This window comes from Scyliorhinus canicula, chromosome 18 (genome assembly GCF_902713615.1).
Source record: "Scyliorhinus canicula chromosome 18, sScyCan1.1, whole genome shotgun sequence".
Classification (NCBI taxonomy): Eukaryota; Metazoa; Chordata; class Chondrichthyes; order Carcharhiniformes; family Scyliorhinidae; genus Scyliorhinus; species Scyliorhinus canicula.
Genome location: NC_052163.1, coordinates 111376761 through 111396829, shown reverse-complemented (window position 1 = coordinate 111396829; position 20069 = coordinate 111376761). Strand labels below are relative to the sequence as shown.

At 55.3% G+C, this 20069-nt stretch overlaps 1 protein-coding gene across 2 annotated transcripts in view; it reads right to left on the bottom strand.

Moving 5' to 3' along the window:
• The window catches only part of cpamd8 (C3 and PZP like alpha-2-macroglobulin domain containing 8), a 160339-nt gene that overhangs the window by 61847 nt on the left and 78423 nt on the right, over positions 1-20069 (bottom strand). For both annotated transcript variants that reach the window (XM_038777043.1, XM_038777042.1), the window contains 6 exons: positions 18732-18888; positions 16510-16584; positions 9110-9275; positions 1195-1281; positions 521-657; positions 193-348 (listed from right to left, as the gene is read on the bottom strand). In XM_038777043.1, the coding sequence (XP_038632971.1) occupies positions 193-348; positions 521-657; positions 1195-1281; positions 9110-9275; positions 16510-16584; positions 18732-18888 (778 nt within the window). The remainder of the gene's footprint in view (positions 1-192; positions 349-520; positions 658-1194; positions 1282-9109; positions 9276-16509; positions 16585-18731; positions 18889-20069) is intronic.

The window sequence follows — 20069 nt, the reverse complement described above, 5'->3', positions numbered from 1 at the left end:
TTGCTGTTTGCCAAGTCCCAACTTGCCTCTAAATTATTGGCTGATACTTTGAATGCAGATACACTACTTTACACACACTTCCAGCCCTCACCCCTCATACACACCGATTTAACCAGCCTACACACACTCACACACTTTACTCTTTCACATGTAGGTGCCCGATATCACAACAGGAGACGGACTGCTTCTCACCACCGCTGTCTGCAGAATCTTCTTGTTATCTCTGTTGAGCTGGAAAGATTCCTGGAAGTCCAGATTAGTTGATGCAAGTGAGATGGTGAGATTGACCCCTCCAACGTAGGAGAGAATGGCATATTCTGATAGAGCGTGCAGAGCGACACAGGTATCCTAGGAGGGGGGGGGGGGGGGAAATAAACACAAACAGTTCCACTATTCACTTTCCTCACATATTTCACCCGCACAATTGGCCCGTAGCTCAATATTACTTGGTGAAAGCGGCTGGTGCACAAGAATTAGGCTGTTTGAATGTCTCCCGTTTCATGGTCAACTGAGTGTTTACCTGCGTGGATGAGAATCCTCCTAACGCATTGCGTTGTTGTGAAAGCCATTTGACAACAGGAAGGGCAGATGCCACATCTCCGAGGCAGGTATAGGTTAGGAGAGCGTAGGCTGTCATCTCCACCTCTGCTGACACGACTGTGTAGGAGAGACAGGGAACAGATTCACAGCACAATCATTTCACACCTCCCTTTGTTTCCGGTTTCAGACTCTTGTTCACTAAGCGGCTGGAAAGATACAAAGCAATGGCAAAAACGATGGTGTGGGCTCCCGGGGACAGTGTTGGATAAGCTGCAGCAAGTACAATCTTAGCCTTTCAGCTGGCTCGTTAGAACGGAATCTCATTTACTTCATACCCACACCAAACAAGATGTTTCCCGGCTTATAAACACCACCCCTGCCAACACCTGGTAGTGTACCCATGCCACCCCCCCCCATCCTACCCCATCCATGTGTAAGTGCATGACCCCTCTCTTATAGCGCCAGACCCATTGCTATGGTGCAACCACTCGCCCACGTGGACCCGTTTGTTGAATGGTTCGATTCTCACTGGCTCATTGTTGGTGAAGATCATGAGAACATTTGATGGGACAATTGATGCTCATTGTTCTGACTGGATGCACCAATTACAGAATAAGTCAACAGGCCAGGCTCTGTCACAAAGCGATCCTTTACCTGACTGCGAGAGGCCGTCACTGAACCCCATAAAAGTATCCTCGTCAGTGACCGTCGTGCCCATCAAACTCCAATGTGTGAAACCATCTGTAATTCAGAAGGGAAAGTTAATCCACGTACATCGCAATTTTAGATAATTAGCAAGAGAACTCAAGAAATCAGGAGAGATTTCTTCACCCAGCAAGTTGTCAAGATATTGACTGCAACAGGCTGGCGGAACCAGATTCTACTGAACCCCTACGGGGGCCTAAACTTGCACGGATGGGATTCCCTCTGGGATCCCGCACGCCCCGACCCAGACACAATTCTACGCCTCGGACGAGTGGCCACTTCATGGCTTTTTCACGCCCAGCCTCAATGTGTAGGCCGGTGGGTCGGATCAGGAGACCAAACAAAAAAAATGTTTTAACCCTCAATCTCGGGCGGGAAGGTGGTGGGGGTGGTGAGATTCAATCTGAAGGTCCCTTCAGGTTTGGGGCCCCCTCCCCTCAGGGACCTGGGAGCTCTGACTCTCCCTCCCCCTAACCCAGCCTCCCCCCCCCCCCCCCCCCCCCCCCCCCCCCGACACAATGATCGCCTCCCTGATAGCTTGGAGATGGACTTTGCTTGGGTGGGGGGGGGGCGAGTCGGAGCTGCCGAAAGCAGGGGTGTGGGCGAGTGCCCCGTCCATTACCCACTTACGCACCATCGCCGCGTTGGCAGCCCAATAGTACCCACAGAGGTTGGGCAACGCCAGCACCCCCCTATCACTGCCCCGCTCCAAAAACACCCTTCTCACCCATGCGCCCATACAAATCCCGTAATACTCCTATTGACTCTCCTAAAAAAGGCTTTCGGGATAAGGATGGGGAGGCACTGGAACAGGAACAAAAACCTCGGGAGCACCGTCATCTTAACGGACTACACCCTGCCCGCCAGCGACAGTGGCAACATGTCCCATCTTTTAAACTCCTCCTCCATTTGCTCCACCAGCCTAGTGAGGTTAAGTTTGTGAAGGGCCCCCCAGCTCCTGGCCACCTGGGCTCCCAGGTACCTAAAGCTCCTTCCTGCCCTTTTCAGTGGGAGCCTACCAATCCCCTCCTCTTGATCCCCCGGGTGCACGACAAACAGCTCGCTCTTACCCAGGTTGAGCTTGTACCCAGAAAAGCCCCCAAATTCCCGAAGGATCGTCATCACCTCCGGCATTCCCCCCACTGGGTCCGCCACATATAGCAACAAGTCATCTGCGTATAATGACACTCGGTGCTCCTCCCCACCCCGCACCAGACCCCTCCAATTCCTCGACTCCCTCAACGCCATGGCCAGGGACTCAATTGCCAACGCAAAGAGCAAGGGGGACAGGGGACACCCCTGCCTCATCCCCCGGTACAACCAAAAGTACTCTGATCTCCTCCTATTCGTGGCTATGCTCGCCATCGGGGTCTCATATAACAGCCTCACCCACCTGACCAACCCCTCCCCGAACCCAAACCTTTCCAACACCTCCCACAAGTACCCCCACTCAACCCTATCAAAGGCCTTCTCCGTGTCTAATGCTACCACTATCTCCGCCGCCCCTTCTACCGCCGGCATCATGATAACATTCAGAAGCCTACGTATATTGGTGTTCAGCTGCCTTCCCTTCACAAACCCTGTCTGGTCCTCATGAATGACCCCCGGCACACAGTCCTCTATCCTTGTGGCCAAGATCTTCGCCAACAGCTTGGCATCCACATTTAACAACGAGATCGGCATATATGAACTACACTGCTGGGGGTCCTTGTCCCGTTTAAGAATCAAGGAAATCAGCACCCGTGACATAGTCGGGGGCAAAGCCCCCCCCTCCCTTGCCTCGTTAAAGGTCCTAACCAACAGGGGGTCCAGCAGGTCTGCATACATTTTGTAAAATTCGACCGGAAACCCATCCGGCCCTGGCGCCTTCCCCGACTGCATGCTCCTTATCCCTTTGACCAGCTCCTCCAGCTCAATCGGCGCCCCCAGCCCCTCCACCTGTCCCTCCTCCACCTTCGGTAATCTCAGCCTGTCCAAAAAGTTCCCCATTCCCCCCCCCCCCTCCACCGGGGGCTCGGACTGATACAATTCCCCATAAAAGTCCCTGAAGACCCCATTAATGTCCACCCCCCTTCGCACCACATTGCCTCCCCTATCCGTCACTCCACCAATCTCCCTGGCCGCATCTCGCTTACGTAGCTGATGCGCCAGCATCCTACTCGCCTTCTCCCCATATTCGTACACCGCTCCCTGTGCCTTCCTCCACTGAGCTTCCGCCTTTCCGGTGGTCAGCAAGTCGAACCTGGCCTGAAGGTTACGTCGCTCCCTCAACAGTCCCTCCTCCGGAGCCTCCGCGTATCTCCTGTCCACCCTCACCATCTCCCCCACCAACCTCTCCCTCTCTCTCTGCTCTCCCCTCTCCCTATGGGTTCGGATGGAAATCAACTCCCCGCTAATCACCGCCTTCAATGCTTCCCAAACCGTCCCCACCCGGACCTCCCCATTATCATTGGCCTCTAAGTACCTCTTGATGCACCCCCGAACCCGCCCGCCCACCTTCTCATCCGCCAGCAGTCCCACCTCCAGGCGCCAGAGCGGGCGCTGGTCCCTCTCCTCCCCCAGCTCAAGGTCTACCCAGTGCAGGGCATGGTCCGAAATGACTATGGCTGAATACTCGGCATCCTCCACCCTCGAAATCAGCCCCCTGCTCAGGACAAAAAAATCGATCCGGGAATAGGCTTTATGCACGTGGGAGAAAAATGAATACTCCCTGGCCCTCGGCCTCACGAACCTCCAAGGATCCACCCCTCCCATCTGGTCCATAAACCCCCTCAACACCTTAGCCGCCACAGGCCTCCTGCCCGTCCTGGACATGGATCGATCCAATGGGGGATCCAGCACCGTGTTAAAGTGTCCGTCTCCCCCCCCAGTATCAGGCCCCCCGTCTCTAGATCCAGAATGCGGCCCAACATGCGCCGCATAAAACCCGCATCGTCCTAATTTGGGGCATAGACATTCACCAGCACCACCCGCTCCCCTTGCAACTTGCCGCTCACCATCACATACCTCCCTCCACTGTCAGCCACCACCTTTGACGCCTCAAACGACACCCTTTTTCCCACCAGAATCGCCACCCCCCGATTTTTTGCATCCAGCCCCGAATGAAACGCTTGGCCTACCCAGCCCTTCCTCAGTCTAACCTGGTCCGCCACCTTCAGGTGCGTCTCCTGGAGCATGGCCACGTCCGCCTTCAGCCCCTTCAGGTGCGTAAACACCCGGGCCCGTTTGACCGGCCCATTCAGCCCCCTCACATTCCAAGTTATCAGCCGATCAGAGGGCTCCCTGCCCCCTCCCCTGCCGACTAGCCATAACCCGTCCCCTGCCCGCCACTGGCCAGCGCCCCTCGCTTGGCCCGTTCCCCACGGCGGCAAACCCCCCCCCCCCCCCCCCAAGGCTAGGACCCCTCCCAGCCGCGTTACTCCCACCATAGCACTCCCGTGAGCCGGCTAACTTTTGCTGACCCCGGCAGCTCCCGCCACCCCTCCGACCCCTCCCAACGTGGGGCTACTCCTCCTCCCCCAGACCCATCAGCAGACCCTCCTCCTCCCCATCCCGCTCTTGCGCGGGAAAAAAGCCCGCACTTCTCAGCTCCGACCCCGCCCCCATCCACCCTCAGCGCGGGAAACAGAAGAAAAGCCCGCGCTTTCCCTCTGCCCGACCCCATCCCCGGAAATAAAGACAGCACCCCACCCACCCTAGAAACAACACACAACCAGCTTAAAACAGCATGACACAGAATAAAACAGAGACCCTTCCCACCAAAAGTTAACACAGTTCTTTACAATCCTCCGACCCTCAGTCAGAGTCCAGCTACTCGGCCTGCACAAAGGCCCACGCCTCCTCCGGGGACTCAAAATAAAAGTGCCGGTCCTTGTAGGTGACCCACAGACATGCCGGCTGTAACATGCCAAACTTCACACTCTTTCTGTGGAGCACCACCTTCGTCCGGTTGTACCCGGCCCTCCGCTTGGCAACCACCGCACTCCAGTCCTGGTAGATCCGCACTACCGTGTTCTCCCACTTGCTGCTCCGCTCCTTCTTGGCCCACCTAAGCACGCACTCTCCGTCAACGAACCAGGTGGAAAAGCACCAGCACCGCCCGTGACGGCTCATTCGGCTTGGGCCTCCTGGCCAGTATTCTGTGGGCCCCCTCCAGCTCCAGGGGCCCCTGGAAGGACCCAGCTCCCATCAGCGAGTTCAACAAGATGACTACATAGGCCCCCAGGTCTGACCCCTCCAGCCCCTCCGTGAGGCCCAGGATCCGCAAATTTTTCCGCCTCGACCGGTTCTCCATCTCCTCGAACCACTCCTGCCACTTCTTGTGGAGCACCTCATGCATCTCCACCTTTACTGCGAGGGCCGCAGCCTCATTCTCTCTTTCGGAGGCTTGTTGTCGGAGCCCCCGGATCTCCACCCCCTGGGCTGTCTGCATCACCAGCAGCTTGTCCGTATTCGCCTTCAGCGATTCTAGCAGCTCCACTTTGAGCTCCTGAAAACATCGCTGGAGAGTCTCCTGCTGCACCTGCGCCCACTGCCTCCATTCCTCGAGGCCTCCGCCGGCCGCCACGTTGATTCTCTTCCCCGCTTTTTCTTAGGCACTGCCACCGCTATTCTGCTGGCCCCGCTCCTGGTCAAGAGCACAGACCACTGGGGATCCGCTGCAGACACCGATTCGAGCAAGTACCGCTGGGGGCCCTTAAAAGAGCCCAAAAGTCCGTTCCTGGCGGGAGCTGCCGAACGTGCGGCTTAGCTCCACATAGCTGCAACCGGAAGTCTCGCTCTCACCATTTTGATCCATCAATGAGTCAGGGACCTGTGACTTCAATGCAGTCTGTATCTTTAAGGCAAAGGAGCAGCTTGTACGCAGCCTTTAATTAAAACAAGCAGATTTAGAAGGCTGCGCTCATTTAGACTGGCGTCAGTGATGACGCGTCTTGATTGACTTGGCTGGTGGCCAATGAATTGGCTCAAATGTCTATGCCCTGCCCAGTGACCGGTGGGGATTGGTTCTGGTCTCACTGACATGTTTCTCAGTGTCACAAGGCTGGAGTTAGTTTCACTTTGGTTCTGAAGTGTGGATGGAGGGAGACTAACTCTCTCTCTCACTCTCAATGATTTGATGAGATCGCTCTAGAAATCCGATGTTAAGGATTTCACCAAAAAAGGCTGATGGGAAGCCGGAGACCTCTCCTGGAAAAGCTGCGAATGAGATATACTGCTGAACTGCAAAGAAGATCATTACATGTTGTATTCCAGAGACTTTAAGCTACACTCATACTGTGAAGAGAGTGAGCTGAAGGACTCTTCATTTGATGCAAGGATTCCTCTCTTTTCAGCTTAATCCTCATTATTTTTCCACCTTTCCCCACCCTTCTGTGTTTGTCTGTCTTGTAGAAGGTGGAGCAGTTCAAGGGCAGTCTGGTATTAGCTCGACATTAAGCAGCTATGTCTACTGTATATTTCATATTCATTCTTGTTATAAATAAACAGTAATTGTGTTTCAATTTACAAACCTGGTGACTGTAATTATTCGGCAGCCAAGGGCCAAAGACTTTGGGTATTTTATAAGAATTATTGGTTAGTTAATTAATTCATCCTAGGATAAGAAGTACCAAATTTAAAGCAGAGTTGAGGAGAAACTACTTCTCCCAAAGGGTTGTGAATCTGTGTAATTCGCTACTCCAAAGTGCAGTGGTAGCTGGGGCAGTGAGTAAATTTAAGGAGGAGTCAGACAGATTTTTAACTAGTAATGGGTTGAAAGGTTATAGAAAACGGGCAGCATGGTGGAGTTAAGGCCAGGATGTGATCAGCCATGATCGAATGGCAGAGCAGACTCGATGGGTGGGATGCAGTATAATTTGGATAAGTGTTAGGTTATTCATTTTGGAAGCAAAAACAGGAAGGCAGATTACTACCTGAATGATTGTAAATTGGGAAAGGGGAGTGTGCAGCGGGACCTGGGTGTCCTTGTGCACCATTCGCTGAAGGTAAGCATGCAGGTACAGCAGGCGGTAAAGAAGACTAATGGTGTGTTGGCCTTCATTGCAAGAGATTTCAAATATAGAAGCAGGGATGTGTTGCTGCAATTGTACAGGGCCTTGGTGAGGCCACACTTGGAGTATTGTGTGCAGTTTAGGTCTCCTTATCTGCGGGAGGATGTTCTTGCTCTCGAGGGAGTGCAGCAAAGGCTTACCAGACTGATTCCAGGGGATGGCGGGACTGTCATATGAGGAGAGATTGACTAGGTTGGGATTGTTCTCGCTGGAGTTCAGAAGAATGAGGGGGGATCTCATGGAGACTTATCAAATTCTAACAGGACTGGATAGGGTAGATGCAGGGAAGATGTTACCAATGATAGGTGTGTCCAGAACCAGGGGTCACAGCCTGAGGATTCAGGGTAAACCATTTCGGACAGACATAAGGAGACACTTCTTCACACAAAGAGTGGTGAGCCTGTGGAATTCATTACCATGGGAAGTAGTTGATGCTAAAACTTTGAATATATTCAAGAGGCGGCTGGGTATCGCACTTGGGGAGAATGGGATCAAAGGCTATGGGAGAAAGCAGGATTAGGCTATTGAGTTGGATGATCAGCCATGATGGTAATGAATGGTGGAGCAGGCTCGAAGGGCCAAAAGGCCTCCTCCTACTCCGATCTTCTATGTATCTATGTATATATTCTCAAAGCCCAACTCCAAAATCATGATTGGCGATCGGGTGGAGAATGATTTCCACGCCGAAATCGGGGCCACCGCCAGTTTGACGCTGGTCCGCCATGCTCCACCCCCTCTAAACTGACCACATTGTGGCAAGCACCGTTTCAACGGCATTGGCGTGTCATCAACTGGCCCACCCGCAATGCTCTGCCCCCGATGGGCTGTGTGCCAGCTGCGGACTGTGTCCAGCGCTATCGTACTCGGCCGGGATCCTTGCCGCTGGCCGGGGGGGGGGGGGGGGGGGGGGGGGGGGGGGGGGGGGGTAAGCCAGGGGGGTGGGCAGTGGGGTCGCGGATGTTGGGTTGGGTTCGCACACGGCCGGCACCATGTTGTTCGGCGTGACCGCTGCAGGTTGTCAGCCGTGCGCATGTGCGGCCCAGGACCCGGCCATTTTCGGCGTGAGCGGCGCCGGTGCGAGCCCCTCACTAGTATCAGAATCGGTGAGGTTTTCCTGCCGATTTTTTGGTCGTAAAAGACCGCACATGCTCCGCTGGCGTCAGCACTTAGCCTCAGCAACGGAGGATCCAGCCCGATAGGCCAAAGGGCCTGATTCTGCTCCTATATCTTATGAACTTCTAATTCACTTGTTTTGTGACTCTGGGGCACGTGGGACTGGAGTTGACTACGCCCAGGGTGGTGTAACAACTCATTCAGGTGATGAAAACTAGTCCAAATGAGCACTCCAACCCCTGGTGACATGTTGGCACAATGATTAGCACTGCTGCCTCACAGCGACAGGGACCTGGATTCGATTCTGGCCGTGGGAAATTTGCACATTCACCCAGTGTTTGTGTGGATTTCCTCCGGGTGCTCCAATTTCCTCTCAGTGCAGTGAGCAATCTCGTGTCAAGTCTCCACTGGCTGGGCAGCACAGCGGCGCAGTGGTTAGCACTGCTGCCTCACGGCGCCGAGGTCCCAGGTTCGATCCCGGCTCCGGGTCACTGTCCGTGTGGAGTTTGCACATTCTCCCCGTGTTTGCGTGGGTTTCACTCCCACAACCCAAAGATGTGCAGGGTAGGTGGAATGGCCGTGCTAATTGGAAATAATTACTTAGGTACTCTAAATTTATTTTTTAAAATGTTTAAAAATGTCTCCACTGGCTGTCCAGTGTAATCATGCCAAGTATAACCCCAAGGACAAGTACACACCTTGTGTTATGGCCATGTTGTTGAGTTTTCTCAGTGCGATTGGAGCATGTTTGCTCCGGAGCAGGGTCAGTGTGTAGGCGGAGAGCGCCGTAGTGTAGGGATCATCCGCTGAATATGTGTTTGTCTCCAGGAAATGTTTGGCTTTTCCAACTGCGGCTTTTTCCTCCTAATCAAGAAATTGAGACAGAAAAGTGTCAATGACAGATACCAGACACATCGCCCTGTTAGATAAAACATCCCATTGGATAAACATCACTCTCTCCACCTCACGGGGATTCATATAATCCTCTCTCTCTCTCCCCCTCCTCCTCCCCCCCCCCCCCCCCCCCCCCCACCACCATGGCAATTCCTGTCATCACTCCATACAAAACCACGTCACTTGCACGGGAATGATCCGGCTCACTCCACCTGCAACTCTTGGATTGGCGCCACTCCTGCATCACCGCTCTTGGCCTGGATTCGCGGCGTGCGCTCTCCCTTTCCCGGCCCGGATTCGCGACGTGCGCTCTCTCTTTGCAGGTCCGGATTTGCGGCATGATGCTCCCTTTCCCGGCCCGGATTCGCGGCATGGTGCTCCCTTTCCCGGCCCGGATTCGCGGCATGGTGCTCCCTTTCCCGGCCCGGATTTGCGGCATGGTGCTCCCTTTCCCGGCCCGGATTCGCGGCATGGTGCTCCCTTTCCCGGCCCGGATTCGCGGCATGGTGCTCCCTTTCCCGGCCCGGATTCACGGCATGGTGCTCTCTTTCCCGGCCCGGATTCACGGCATGGTGCTCCCTTTCCCAGCCCGGATTCACGACGCGTGCTCTCTTTCCCGATCCGGATTTGCGGCAAGGTGCTCCCTTTCCCGGCCCGGATTCAAGGCATGGTGCTTCCTTTCCCGGCCCGGATTCACGGCATGGTGCTCTCTTTCCCGGCCCGGATTCACGGCATGGTGCTCTCTTTCCCAGCACGGATTCACGGCATGGTGCTCTCTTTCCCAGCACGGATTCACGGCATGGTGCTTCCTTTCCCGGCCCGGCTTCGCGGCATGGTGCTTCCTTTCCCGGCCCGGATTCACGGCATGGTGCTCTCTTTCCCGGCCCGGATTCGCGATGCGTTCTCTCTTTCCCGGCCCGGATTCACGGCATGGTGCTCTCTTTCCCGGCCCGGATTCGCGATGCGTTCTCTCTTTCCCAGCACGGATTCACGGCATGGTGCTTCCTTTCCCGGCCCGGATTCACGGCATGGTGCTCTCTTTCCCGGCCCGGATTCGCGATGCGTTCTCTCTTTCCCAGCACGGATTCACGGCATGGTGCTTCCTTTCCCGGCCCGGCTTCGCGGCATGGTGCTTCCTTTCCCGGCCCGGATTCACGGCATGGTGCTCCCTTTCCCGGCCCGGATTCGCGGCATGGTGCTCCCTTTCCCGGCCCGGATTCACGGCATGGTGCTCTCTTTCCCGGCCCGGATTCGCGGCATGGTGCTCCCTTTCCCGGCCCGGATTCGCGACGCGTTCTCTCTTTCCCGGCCCGGATTCACGGCATGGTGCTCCCTTTCCCGGCCCGGATTCGTGGCATGGTGCTCCCTTTCCCGATCCGCAGCATGGTGCTCCCTTTCCCGGCCCGGATTCAGGGCATGGTGCTCCCTTTCCCGGCCCGGATTCGCTGCATGGTGCTCCCTTTCCCGGCCCGGATTCGCTGCATGGTGCTCCCTTTCCCAGCCCGGATTCGCGGCATGGTGCTCTCTTTCCCGGCCTGGATTCGCGACGCGTGCTCTTTCCTGGCCCGGATTCACGGCATGGTGCTCCCTTTCCCGGCCCGGATTCGCGGCATGGTGCTCCCTTTCCCGATCCGGATTCGCTGCATGGTGCTCCCTTTCCCGATCCGGATTCGCGGCATGGTGCTCCCTTTCCCGGACCGGATTCGCTGCATGGTGCTCCCTTTCCCAGCCCGGATTCGCGGCATGGTGCTCTCTTTCCCAGCCCGGATTCGCGGCATGGTGCTCTCTTTCCCGGCCTGGATTCGCGACGCGTGCTCTTTCCTGGCCCGGATTCACGGCATGGTGCTCCCTTTCCCGGCCCGGATTCACGGCATGGTGCTCCCTTTCCCAGCCCGGATTCACGACGCGTGCTCTCTTTCCCGATCCGGATTTGCGGCAAGGTGCTCCCTTTCCCGGCCCGGATTCAAGGCATGGTGCTTCCTTTCCCGGCCCGGATTCACGGCATGGTGCTCTCTTTCCCGGCCCGGATTCACGGCATGGTGCTCTCTTTCCCAGCACGGATTCACGGCATGGTGCTCTCTTTCCCAGCACGGATTCACGGCATGGTGCTTCCTTTCCCGGCCCGGCTTCGCGGCATGGTGCTTCCTTTCCCGGCCCGGATTCACGGCATGGTGCTCTCTTTCCCGGCCCGGATTCGCGATGCGTTCTCTCTTTCCCGGCCCGGATTCGCGGCATGGTGCTCTCTTTCCCGGCCCGGATTCACGGCATGGTGCTCTCTTTCCCGGCCCGGATTCACGGCATGGTGCTCTCTTTCCCAGCACGGATTCACGGCATGGTGCTTCCTTTCCCGGCCCGGATTCACGGCATGGTGCTCTCTTTCCCGGCCCGGATTCGCGACGCGAGCTCTCTTTCCCGGCCCGGATTCACGGCATGGTGCTCTCTTTCCCGGCCCGGATTCGCGACGCGTGCTCTCTTTCCCAGCCCGGATTCACGGCATGGTGCTCCCCTTCCCGGCCCGGATTCACGGCATGGTGCTCTCTTTCCCGGCCCGGATTCGCGATGCGTTCTCTCTTTCCCAGCACGGATTCACGGCATGGTGCTTCCTTTCCCGGCCCGGCTTCGCGGCATGGTGCTTCCTTTCCCGGCCCGGATTCACGGCATGGTGCTCTCTTTCCCGGCCCGGATTCACGGCATGGTGCTCTCTTTCCCGGCCCGGATTCACGGCATGGTGCTCTCTTTCCCGGCCCGGATTCGCGATGCGTTCTCTCTTTCCCGGCCCGGCTTCGCGGCATGGTGCTCTCCTACCCGGCCCGGATTCACGGCATGGTGCTCTCCTACCCGGCCCGGATTCGCGGCATAGTGCTCTCCTACCCGGCCCGGATTCGCGGCATGGTGCTCTCCTACCCGGCCCGGATTCGCGGCATGGTGCTCCCTTTCCCGGCCCGGATTCACGGCATGGTGCTCCCTTTCCCGGCCCGGATTCACGGCATGGGGCTCCCTTTCCTGATCCGGATTCACGGCATGGTGCTCCCTTTCCCAGCCCGGATTCGCAGCATGGTGCTCTCTTTCCCGGCCCGGATTCGCGGCATGGTGCTCCCTTTCCCGGCCCGGATTCGCGGCATGGTGCTCCCTTTCCCGGCCCGGATTCGCGGCATGGTGCTCCCTTTCCCGGCCCGGATTCGCGGCATGGTGCTCCCTTTCCCGGCCCGGATTCGCGTCAGGCTCTGGGCCACATGTTGTGTCTGAAAAGGTGTTGGTGAAGCAGCAACACAACCAATGACAAACATTCAGGATATTTGGTCAAATTAGGAAAACCCAGAATATATTCAGCTTTATTTTCCCTTTGTGTGTTGTTCAAATCAAAGTTTAACTGTTTGAGGTGAAGTTTCCCCCTGTCCTCTGATCAGCAGCCCCCAAAGCCAGCCAATCCCTGCTGCAGCCTGACTGGGTGGTGACTGAGTTAAGGGGTCACAGTGTCTTTCCTGTTTCCTGACCGTCTCCATAGCTGGGAGGCAGAGTGTGAGAGGAGGAAGTGCCTGAACCAAAAGGAATTTAAGGAATTTGATCTTTCTTCCAACCTCCCTGCTAACAACCCCAGGGAATCCCCATCGGCTGCTTGTTAACCTGCTCCTATCCCACTGCCAACTCACAGCCAGTTACAAATCTACTCCAGTTCCAAGCAGCTACCGAAAGGGGATTAACTCTTTCATCCAACACTTTTCAGTAAATTCATCCATCAGATCCCATTAACCATTTTGTTTCAGACTTTATTCGATAGCAGCAGAGTTGGACTCCTCACAGCCATTGACATTTGCAGAATGGCAGCCAGCGAGTGTGGGTTAATTATGGGTGTTACTCTGTATCTAACCCCGTGCTGTACCTGTCCTGGGAGTGTTTGATGGGGACAGTGTACAGGGAGCTTTACTCTGTATCTAACCCCGTGCTGTACCTGTCCCCAAGTGTGTTTGATGGGGACAGTGTAGAGGGAGCTTTACTCTGTATCTAACCCCGTGCTGTACCTGTCCTGGGAGTGTTTGATTGGGACAGTGTACAGGGAGCTTTACTCTGTATCTAACCCCGTGCTGTACCTGTCCTGGGAGCGTTTGATGGGGACAGTGTAGAGGGAGCTTTACTCTGTATCTAACCCCGTGCTGTACCTGTCCTGGGAGTGTTTGATGGGGACAGTGTAGAGGGAGCTTTACTCTGTATCTAACCCCGTGCTGTACCTGTCCTGGGAGCGTTTGATGGGGACAGTGTAGAGGGAGTTTTATTCATTGAACTTCTCATCACCCACTTGTCCCAATTAGGGCAGATGGTGGCCCAATGGTGATCCAGGGGAGTGCCCAGAGGACATGGGACCAAATGCCATCATGGCAACTGGTAGAATTTAAATTCGATTAATAAAATACGGAATATAAATAAGTGATGGTGACCATCAAACTATCATAGATTGTCATAACTACTCCTCTGGTTCACTCATGGCATTTAGAGAAGGCAATCTGCCATGAACATGTCACTCCAGACCTGAGGAATGAGGTGAACCTTGCCCTGTGAAATGATTCCGTTGTATCAAGCCACAGTAAAATCTAAAAGGAATGTAACTTCCCAGGACAAAGCAGGCTCTTCGATTGGCACCCCAACCATCACCGTAAACATTTGCTCTCTCCACTGCCAGTGTGTACCATCCACAAGATACACTACAGGAACTCACAAGGCTCCATAGATAGCACCTTCCAAAACTACAACCGCTACCATCTAGAAAGTCAAGGGCAGCAGACACATGGGAACACCACCATTTCCAAGTTTCCCCTCCAAGCCACACACCAACCCAACTTGGAAATGTATCGTCGTTCCTTCACTATCACTGGGTCGAAATTCTGGAAGTCCCTCGCTAACAGCACAGTGGGTACACATGGACTGCAGCTGCTCACGGCAACTGGCCACCACCTTCTCAAGGTCAATTATGGATGGACAATGAATGCTGACTTTGTCAGTGACGTGTGAAAAAATTAATCTTGATCAGGAAGGTAGACTAAGATGGACAAGGACCCTTGAGCAGTGCCGAGCTGTGTCTGGATCTGTCCAGCCTGTACGTATGTACAAAGTCTGTAATACGGGCCTCACGGTAGCATGGTGGTTAGCATCAATGCTTCACAGCTCCAGGGTCCCAGGTTCGATTCCCGGCTGAGTCACTGTCTGTGTGGAGTCTGCACGTCCTCCCCGTGTGTGCGTGGGTTTCCTCCGGGTGCTCCGGTTTCCTCCCACAGTCCAAAGATGTGCAGGTTAGGTGGATTGGCCATGCTAAATTGCCCGTAGTGTAAGGTTAATGGGGGGATTGTTGGGTTACGGGTATACGGGTTACGTGAGTTTAAGTAGGGTGATCATTGCTCGGCACAACATCGAGGGCCGAAGGGCCTGTTCTGTGCTGTACTGTTCTATATTCTATGTTCTAGGGCAGGATACCACAGCGCCAGAATACTCCCTTTGGGATGGAGACACATCTGATAGAGATCGGGAAGGTGAAGAGCAGTAACTGGATGTCTGCATTTTAAAAGATTATTTCAAGCGTTGTAGACATCATTGGCTGGGCCAGCGTTTAGTGCCCATTCCTAACTACCCTTGGACCAAGTGGCTCGCTCGACCATTTCAGAGGGAAGTTAATAGTCAACCAATGGCTGTGGATGTGGCGTTACATGTAGGCCAGGCCGGGTAAGGACGGCAGATTTCCTTCCCTCAAGGACATCAGTGAACTAGATGGGTTTTTACAATTGAATCAACTAGCTTCCAGATTTATTGATTGAATTTAAACTCCACAAGCTGCTGTGGAGGGACTTGAACCCATATCCCCAGAATATTGGCTTGCGTTTATTGATTACTACTCCAGTGACATTAACACTGTGCCACTGACTCTCCTGTGGATGGGATTTTAGGCATCATTTTGTCAGGCTGCAGACAAGGGGCGGGATTCTCTGAACCCCCTCCGCAGGGTCGGAGAATCCCCAGGGGGCGGCGTGAATCCCGCTCCCACGCCGGCTGCCGTATTCTCCGGTGCCAGTTTGCGGGCGGGGTTTATGCCGCGCCTGACGGGGGCCGGTGACAGCGGCACCCTGGCAATTCTCCGGGCCCCAATGGGCCGAGCAGTCGTCGTTTCCTGGCCAGTCCCGCCGGCGTAAAGTGGACATCGTCCATCATGGCGGGACCTGGCTTGTCGGCCATCTAGCAGGGGTACTCGGGGTGGGGGGCCAGGGGGATCCGGCTCCAAGGGGGGGCCCCCACGGTGGCCTGGCCTGCAATCGGCGCCCACCAATCTGCGGACGTGACTGTGCCGTGGGGGCACTCTTTCCCTCCGCGCCGGCCTCTGTAGGGCTCCGCTATGGCCGGCGCAGAGAAGAAACCCCCCCCTGCGCATTGTGCGGAACCACACCGGCGGTTCTGTGCATGCGTCAACTTGCGCCGGCCCTTCGCTGGTGGTTGGCACGGCGCCAACCCCTCCATCACCGGCCTAGCCCCGGACGTGCGGTGGATTCTGCAACTTGCGGGCGGCCCGACGCCGGAGTGATTCACGCCGCTCTCGGCGTTGGGCCATCCGGCCAATCGCGGGAGAATCCTGCCCAAGATCTCAAGCATTTTGATCACTTATTGTTTCGTTCGTGACTCTGTCCTGGTTATTGGAAAGGGAAGTTGCACCTTTAGTGGCTGGGGAGACTATCGAGGTATGGAACGGGTTTGGACAACTCCGGGAGACCTCATTACTCCCTGTTAATAAGACTATTAATAATCAATACCCTTGAGGTTAACACCATTTCCCCTATTGACTCTGCAGCTCTCCTCAACCAGTCCCCAGTTCCTGGGGTGTGATCCCAGGGTTTGTTTCTTTAATTTAGAGTACCCAATTCATTTTTCCTAATAAAGGGGCCAATTCACCTAACCTGCACATCTTTGGGTTGTGGGGGTGAAACCCACGCAAACATGGGGAGAATGTGCAAACTCCACACAGTCAGTGACCCAGAGCCGGGATCGAACCTGGGACCACGGCGCCGTGAGGCAGCCGTGCTAACCACTGCACCACCCTGCTATCCCAGGGATTTTGTCCCTTGCCTCCTCCCTCGCCACACAACCCTCGGAACTGCAGCCAATCAGCCATTTTGCGAGCGTGAGCCAGAATTGCACAGTGTCGAGGCAAGTTGAGTGAATCATATTGTACCTCGGAGGTGATTCCGGTCTCGAGGAGAGCAGCAACAACATAGGCCGTCAGCGAGATCCTGCCGTGGATTCCACCCTGAAACAACCCAAACAAGAAATGGTAAATATCAGAGAGAAGTCATCAGACGCCCAGCTCAGCCACATGTACAGCCACACAGCAAGATGCTACAAACAGCAATCTGAGCAATGGGTGGCCAAGCAGGATTGACCAGGACTGGCCTGCTCTCCTCTAACATCACCATGGGATCTTGAATATCCATGTGAACACAGAAATAGAACTTGGTTGTAATGCATTTCTGGCCAAGAGGGATCACAGACCAGCCACATGCTGGGTTATGGTAGCTCTGTTAATGCCACATGCAGTAGAAACACTTATTCATCATTCAGGTAAATTTATTTTACACGTGTATAAGTATTTAATAAACATCTACCATCATTCTGTCCCCAAGGACGGAAAGCACTCATATTGATCAAAAAACACTTTCCCAATCCCACATTTCACCTGATCATTTTCCCAACAAATATACACGGAATCTCCATCAGAGGACATATTGAGAGCACATGCCCAACAACGGGGTCCACACCCCTCATAGCCCTCAGCATCCCCTCACCACCCCACAGCCTCCCTCAGTCCCACCCCCAGCCTCTCCTTCTCCTCAGTTTCCCCTTCTCCTCACTCCCACCCTCAGCCTCCCCTCACTCCCACCCTCAGCCTCCCCTTCTCCTCATTCCCATCCCCAACCTCCCCTTCTCCTCACTCCCACCCCCAGCCTCTCCTTCTCCTCAGTTTCCCCTTCTCCTCACTCCCACCCTCAGCCTCCCCTCAGTCCCACCCCCAGCCTCCTCTTCTCACTCCCACCCCCAGCCTCCCCTTCTCCTCATTCCCATCCCCAGCCTCCCCTCACTCCCACCCTCAGTCTCCCCTCACTCCCACCCTCAGCCTCCCCTTCTCCTCACTCCCACCCCCACCCTCCCTTTCTCCTCACTCCCACCCCCAGCCTCCCCTTCTCCTCACTCCCACCCTCAGACTCCCCTCACTCCCACCCCCAGCCTCCCCTCACTCCCACCCCCAGCCTCCCATTCTCCTCACTCCCACCCTCAGCCTCCCCTCACTCCCACCCTCAGCCTCCCCTTCTCCTCACTCCCACCCTCCCCTTCTCCTCACTCCCACCCTCAGCCTCCCCTTCTCCTCATTCCCATCCCCAACCTCCCCTTCTCCTCACTCCCACCCCCAGCCTCCCCTCACTCCCACCCTCAGCCTCCCATTCTCCTCACTCCCACCCTTAGCCTCCCCTCACTCCCACCCTCAGCCTCCCATTCTCCTCACTCCCACCCTCAGCCTCCCCTTCTCCTCACTCCCACCCTCAGCCTCCCCTTCTCCTCATTCCCATCCCCAACCTCTCCTCACTCCCACCCCCAACCTCCCCTTCTCCTCACTCCCACCCCCCAGCCTCCCCTCACTCCCACCCTCAGCCTCCCATTCTCCTCACTCCCACCCTCAGTCTCCCCTCACTCCCACCCTCAGCCTCCCCTTCTCCTCACTCCCATCCCCAGCCTCCCCTCACTCCCACCACAGCCTCCCCTTCTCCTCACTCCCACCCTCAGCCTCCCCTTCTCCTCACTCCCACCCTCAGCCTCCCCTTCTCCTCACTCCCATCCCCAGCCTCCCCTCACTCCCACCACAGCCTCCCCTTCTCCTCACTCCCACCCCCCAGCCTCCCCTCACTCCCACCCTCAGCCTCCCATTCTCCTCACTCCCACCCTCAGCCTCCCCTTCTCCTCACTCCCACCCTCAGCCTCCCCTTCTCCTCACTCCCACCCCCAGCCTCCCCTTCTCCTCACTCCCATCCCCAGCCTCCCCTCACTCCCACCCTCAGCCTCCCCTTCTCCTCACTCCCACCCTCAGCCTCCCATTCTCCTCACTCCCACCCTCAGCCTCCCCTTCTCCTCACTCCCACCCTCAGCCTCCCCTTCTCCTCACTCCCACCCTCAGCCTCCCCTTCTTCTCACTCCCACCCCCCAGCCTCCCCTCACTCCCACCCTCAGCCTCCCCCTCTCCTCACTCCCACCCTCAGCCTCCCCTTCTTCTCACTCCCACCCCCCAGCCTCCCCTCACTCCCACCCTCAGCCTCCCCCTCTCCTCACTCCCACCCTCAGCCTCCCCTTCTCCTCACTCCCACCCTCAGCCTCCACTCGAGGCCACTTGCGGTACGAGCTCATTACCTGGATGTCTTTGTTGAGAATGCGCCCAACTGCAGGAAATGAGCCATCCTCCTTCTGATGCTGAATAATCCAGTCCTTGGCTGTCTTCAGCTCCTTCGGGTCGATGTAAATAAAACCACGAGACTGTGCAAAGGATTTCAGTACAAATGCTGTCAGCCTAGCAGGAAAATAAAAAAAACACAGACACAAAGAGTGGCCTTAGTAACAGCACATCTCTCAACACAAACAGGCAAACATACTGGTGAACCGGCACCGTATTAACTATTATGACGAAATCTTGCTTATTTGTACTTCTTTTTACATTGTGAATATTCCAAGTCAGCCAGGGTGTGTGTGTGTGTGTGTGTGTGTGTGTGTGTGTGTGTGTGTGTGTGTGTGTGTGTGCGTGTGCGTGTGTGGGGTCAGTCAGGGGTGTGGGTCAGGCAGCACAGGGGTGAAGAGTGTTGGGTGCGTGGGATTTGGTTTGGGTGACCATACGAGCAGGGGTCCTTTCTTTGTAGGAGCTGCAGGGCGACAGGGTGAGATGGAAGGCCAGACAGGGGAAGGTCAAATTTTAAGGGCAGCACAGTAGCATTGTGGATAGCACAATTGCTTCACAGATCCAGGGTCCCAAGTTCGATTCCGGCTTGGGTCACTGTCTGTGCGGAGTCTGCACGTTCTCCCCGTGTCTGCATGGGTTTCCTCCGGGTGCTCCGGTTTCCTCCCACAGTCCAAAGATGTGCAGGTTGAGTGGATTGGCCATGCTAAATTGCCCTTAGTGTCCAAAATTCTATGATTAACCTAGGACAAAAGTTTGGCACAACATCGTGGGCCGAAGGGCCTGTTCTGTGCTGTATTTCTCTATCTCTATCTAGGGGTGACCAAGATGTGAGCGATGACTTCAGCATCAGATGAACTGAGGCAGGGGATTTACAGAAAAGGAAGTACCTGTGTGGATGCAAATATGGGGGAGAGCAAAGGGGTGGGGTTGAAAGAGCGCATATTTTGGTTTGTGCTATAAAAGAGGGTTCAAAATTGATTCCCAAGATCAGATCAGAGAGCTAACAAACTTAGCTTGAAAGGATTTATATTTGTATTGGTAAACATTAGAAATAAGGTATAGTTTTAAGAGGGTTTAATTTAATGTTTCTGTGCTTGGAAGGGTAAAACCTATGATTAGATTCATGCTGGACAAAGGTGTTTGTCTGTGTGGGGATTGGTTAAGTTCCAACTGCGATTCTGTTGTGCTTAGAGAGGGCTATGGTGTGAAAAAATAAATTAAATGCATGTGGCTTTGCTTAGTAACTGGGGGTACTTGTAAGGTAAAGCCTTTAAGTTTTAGTTTAGGTAATTTGGAAG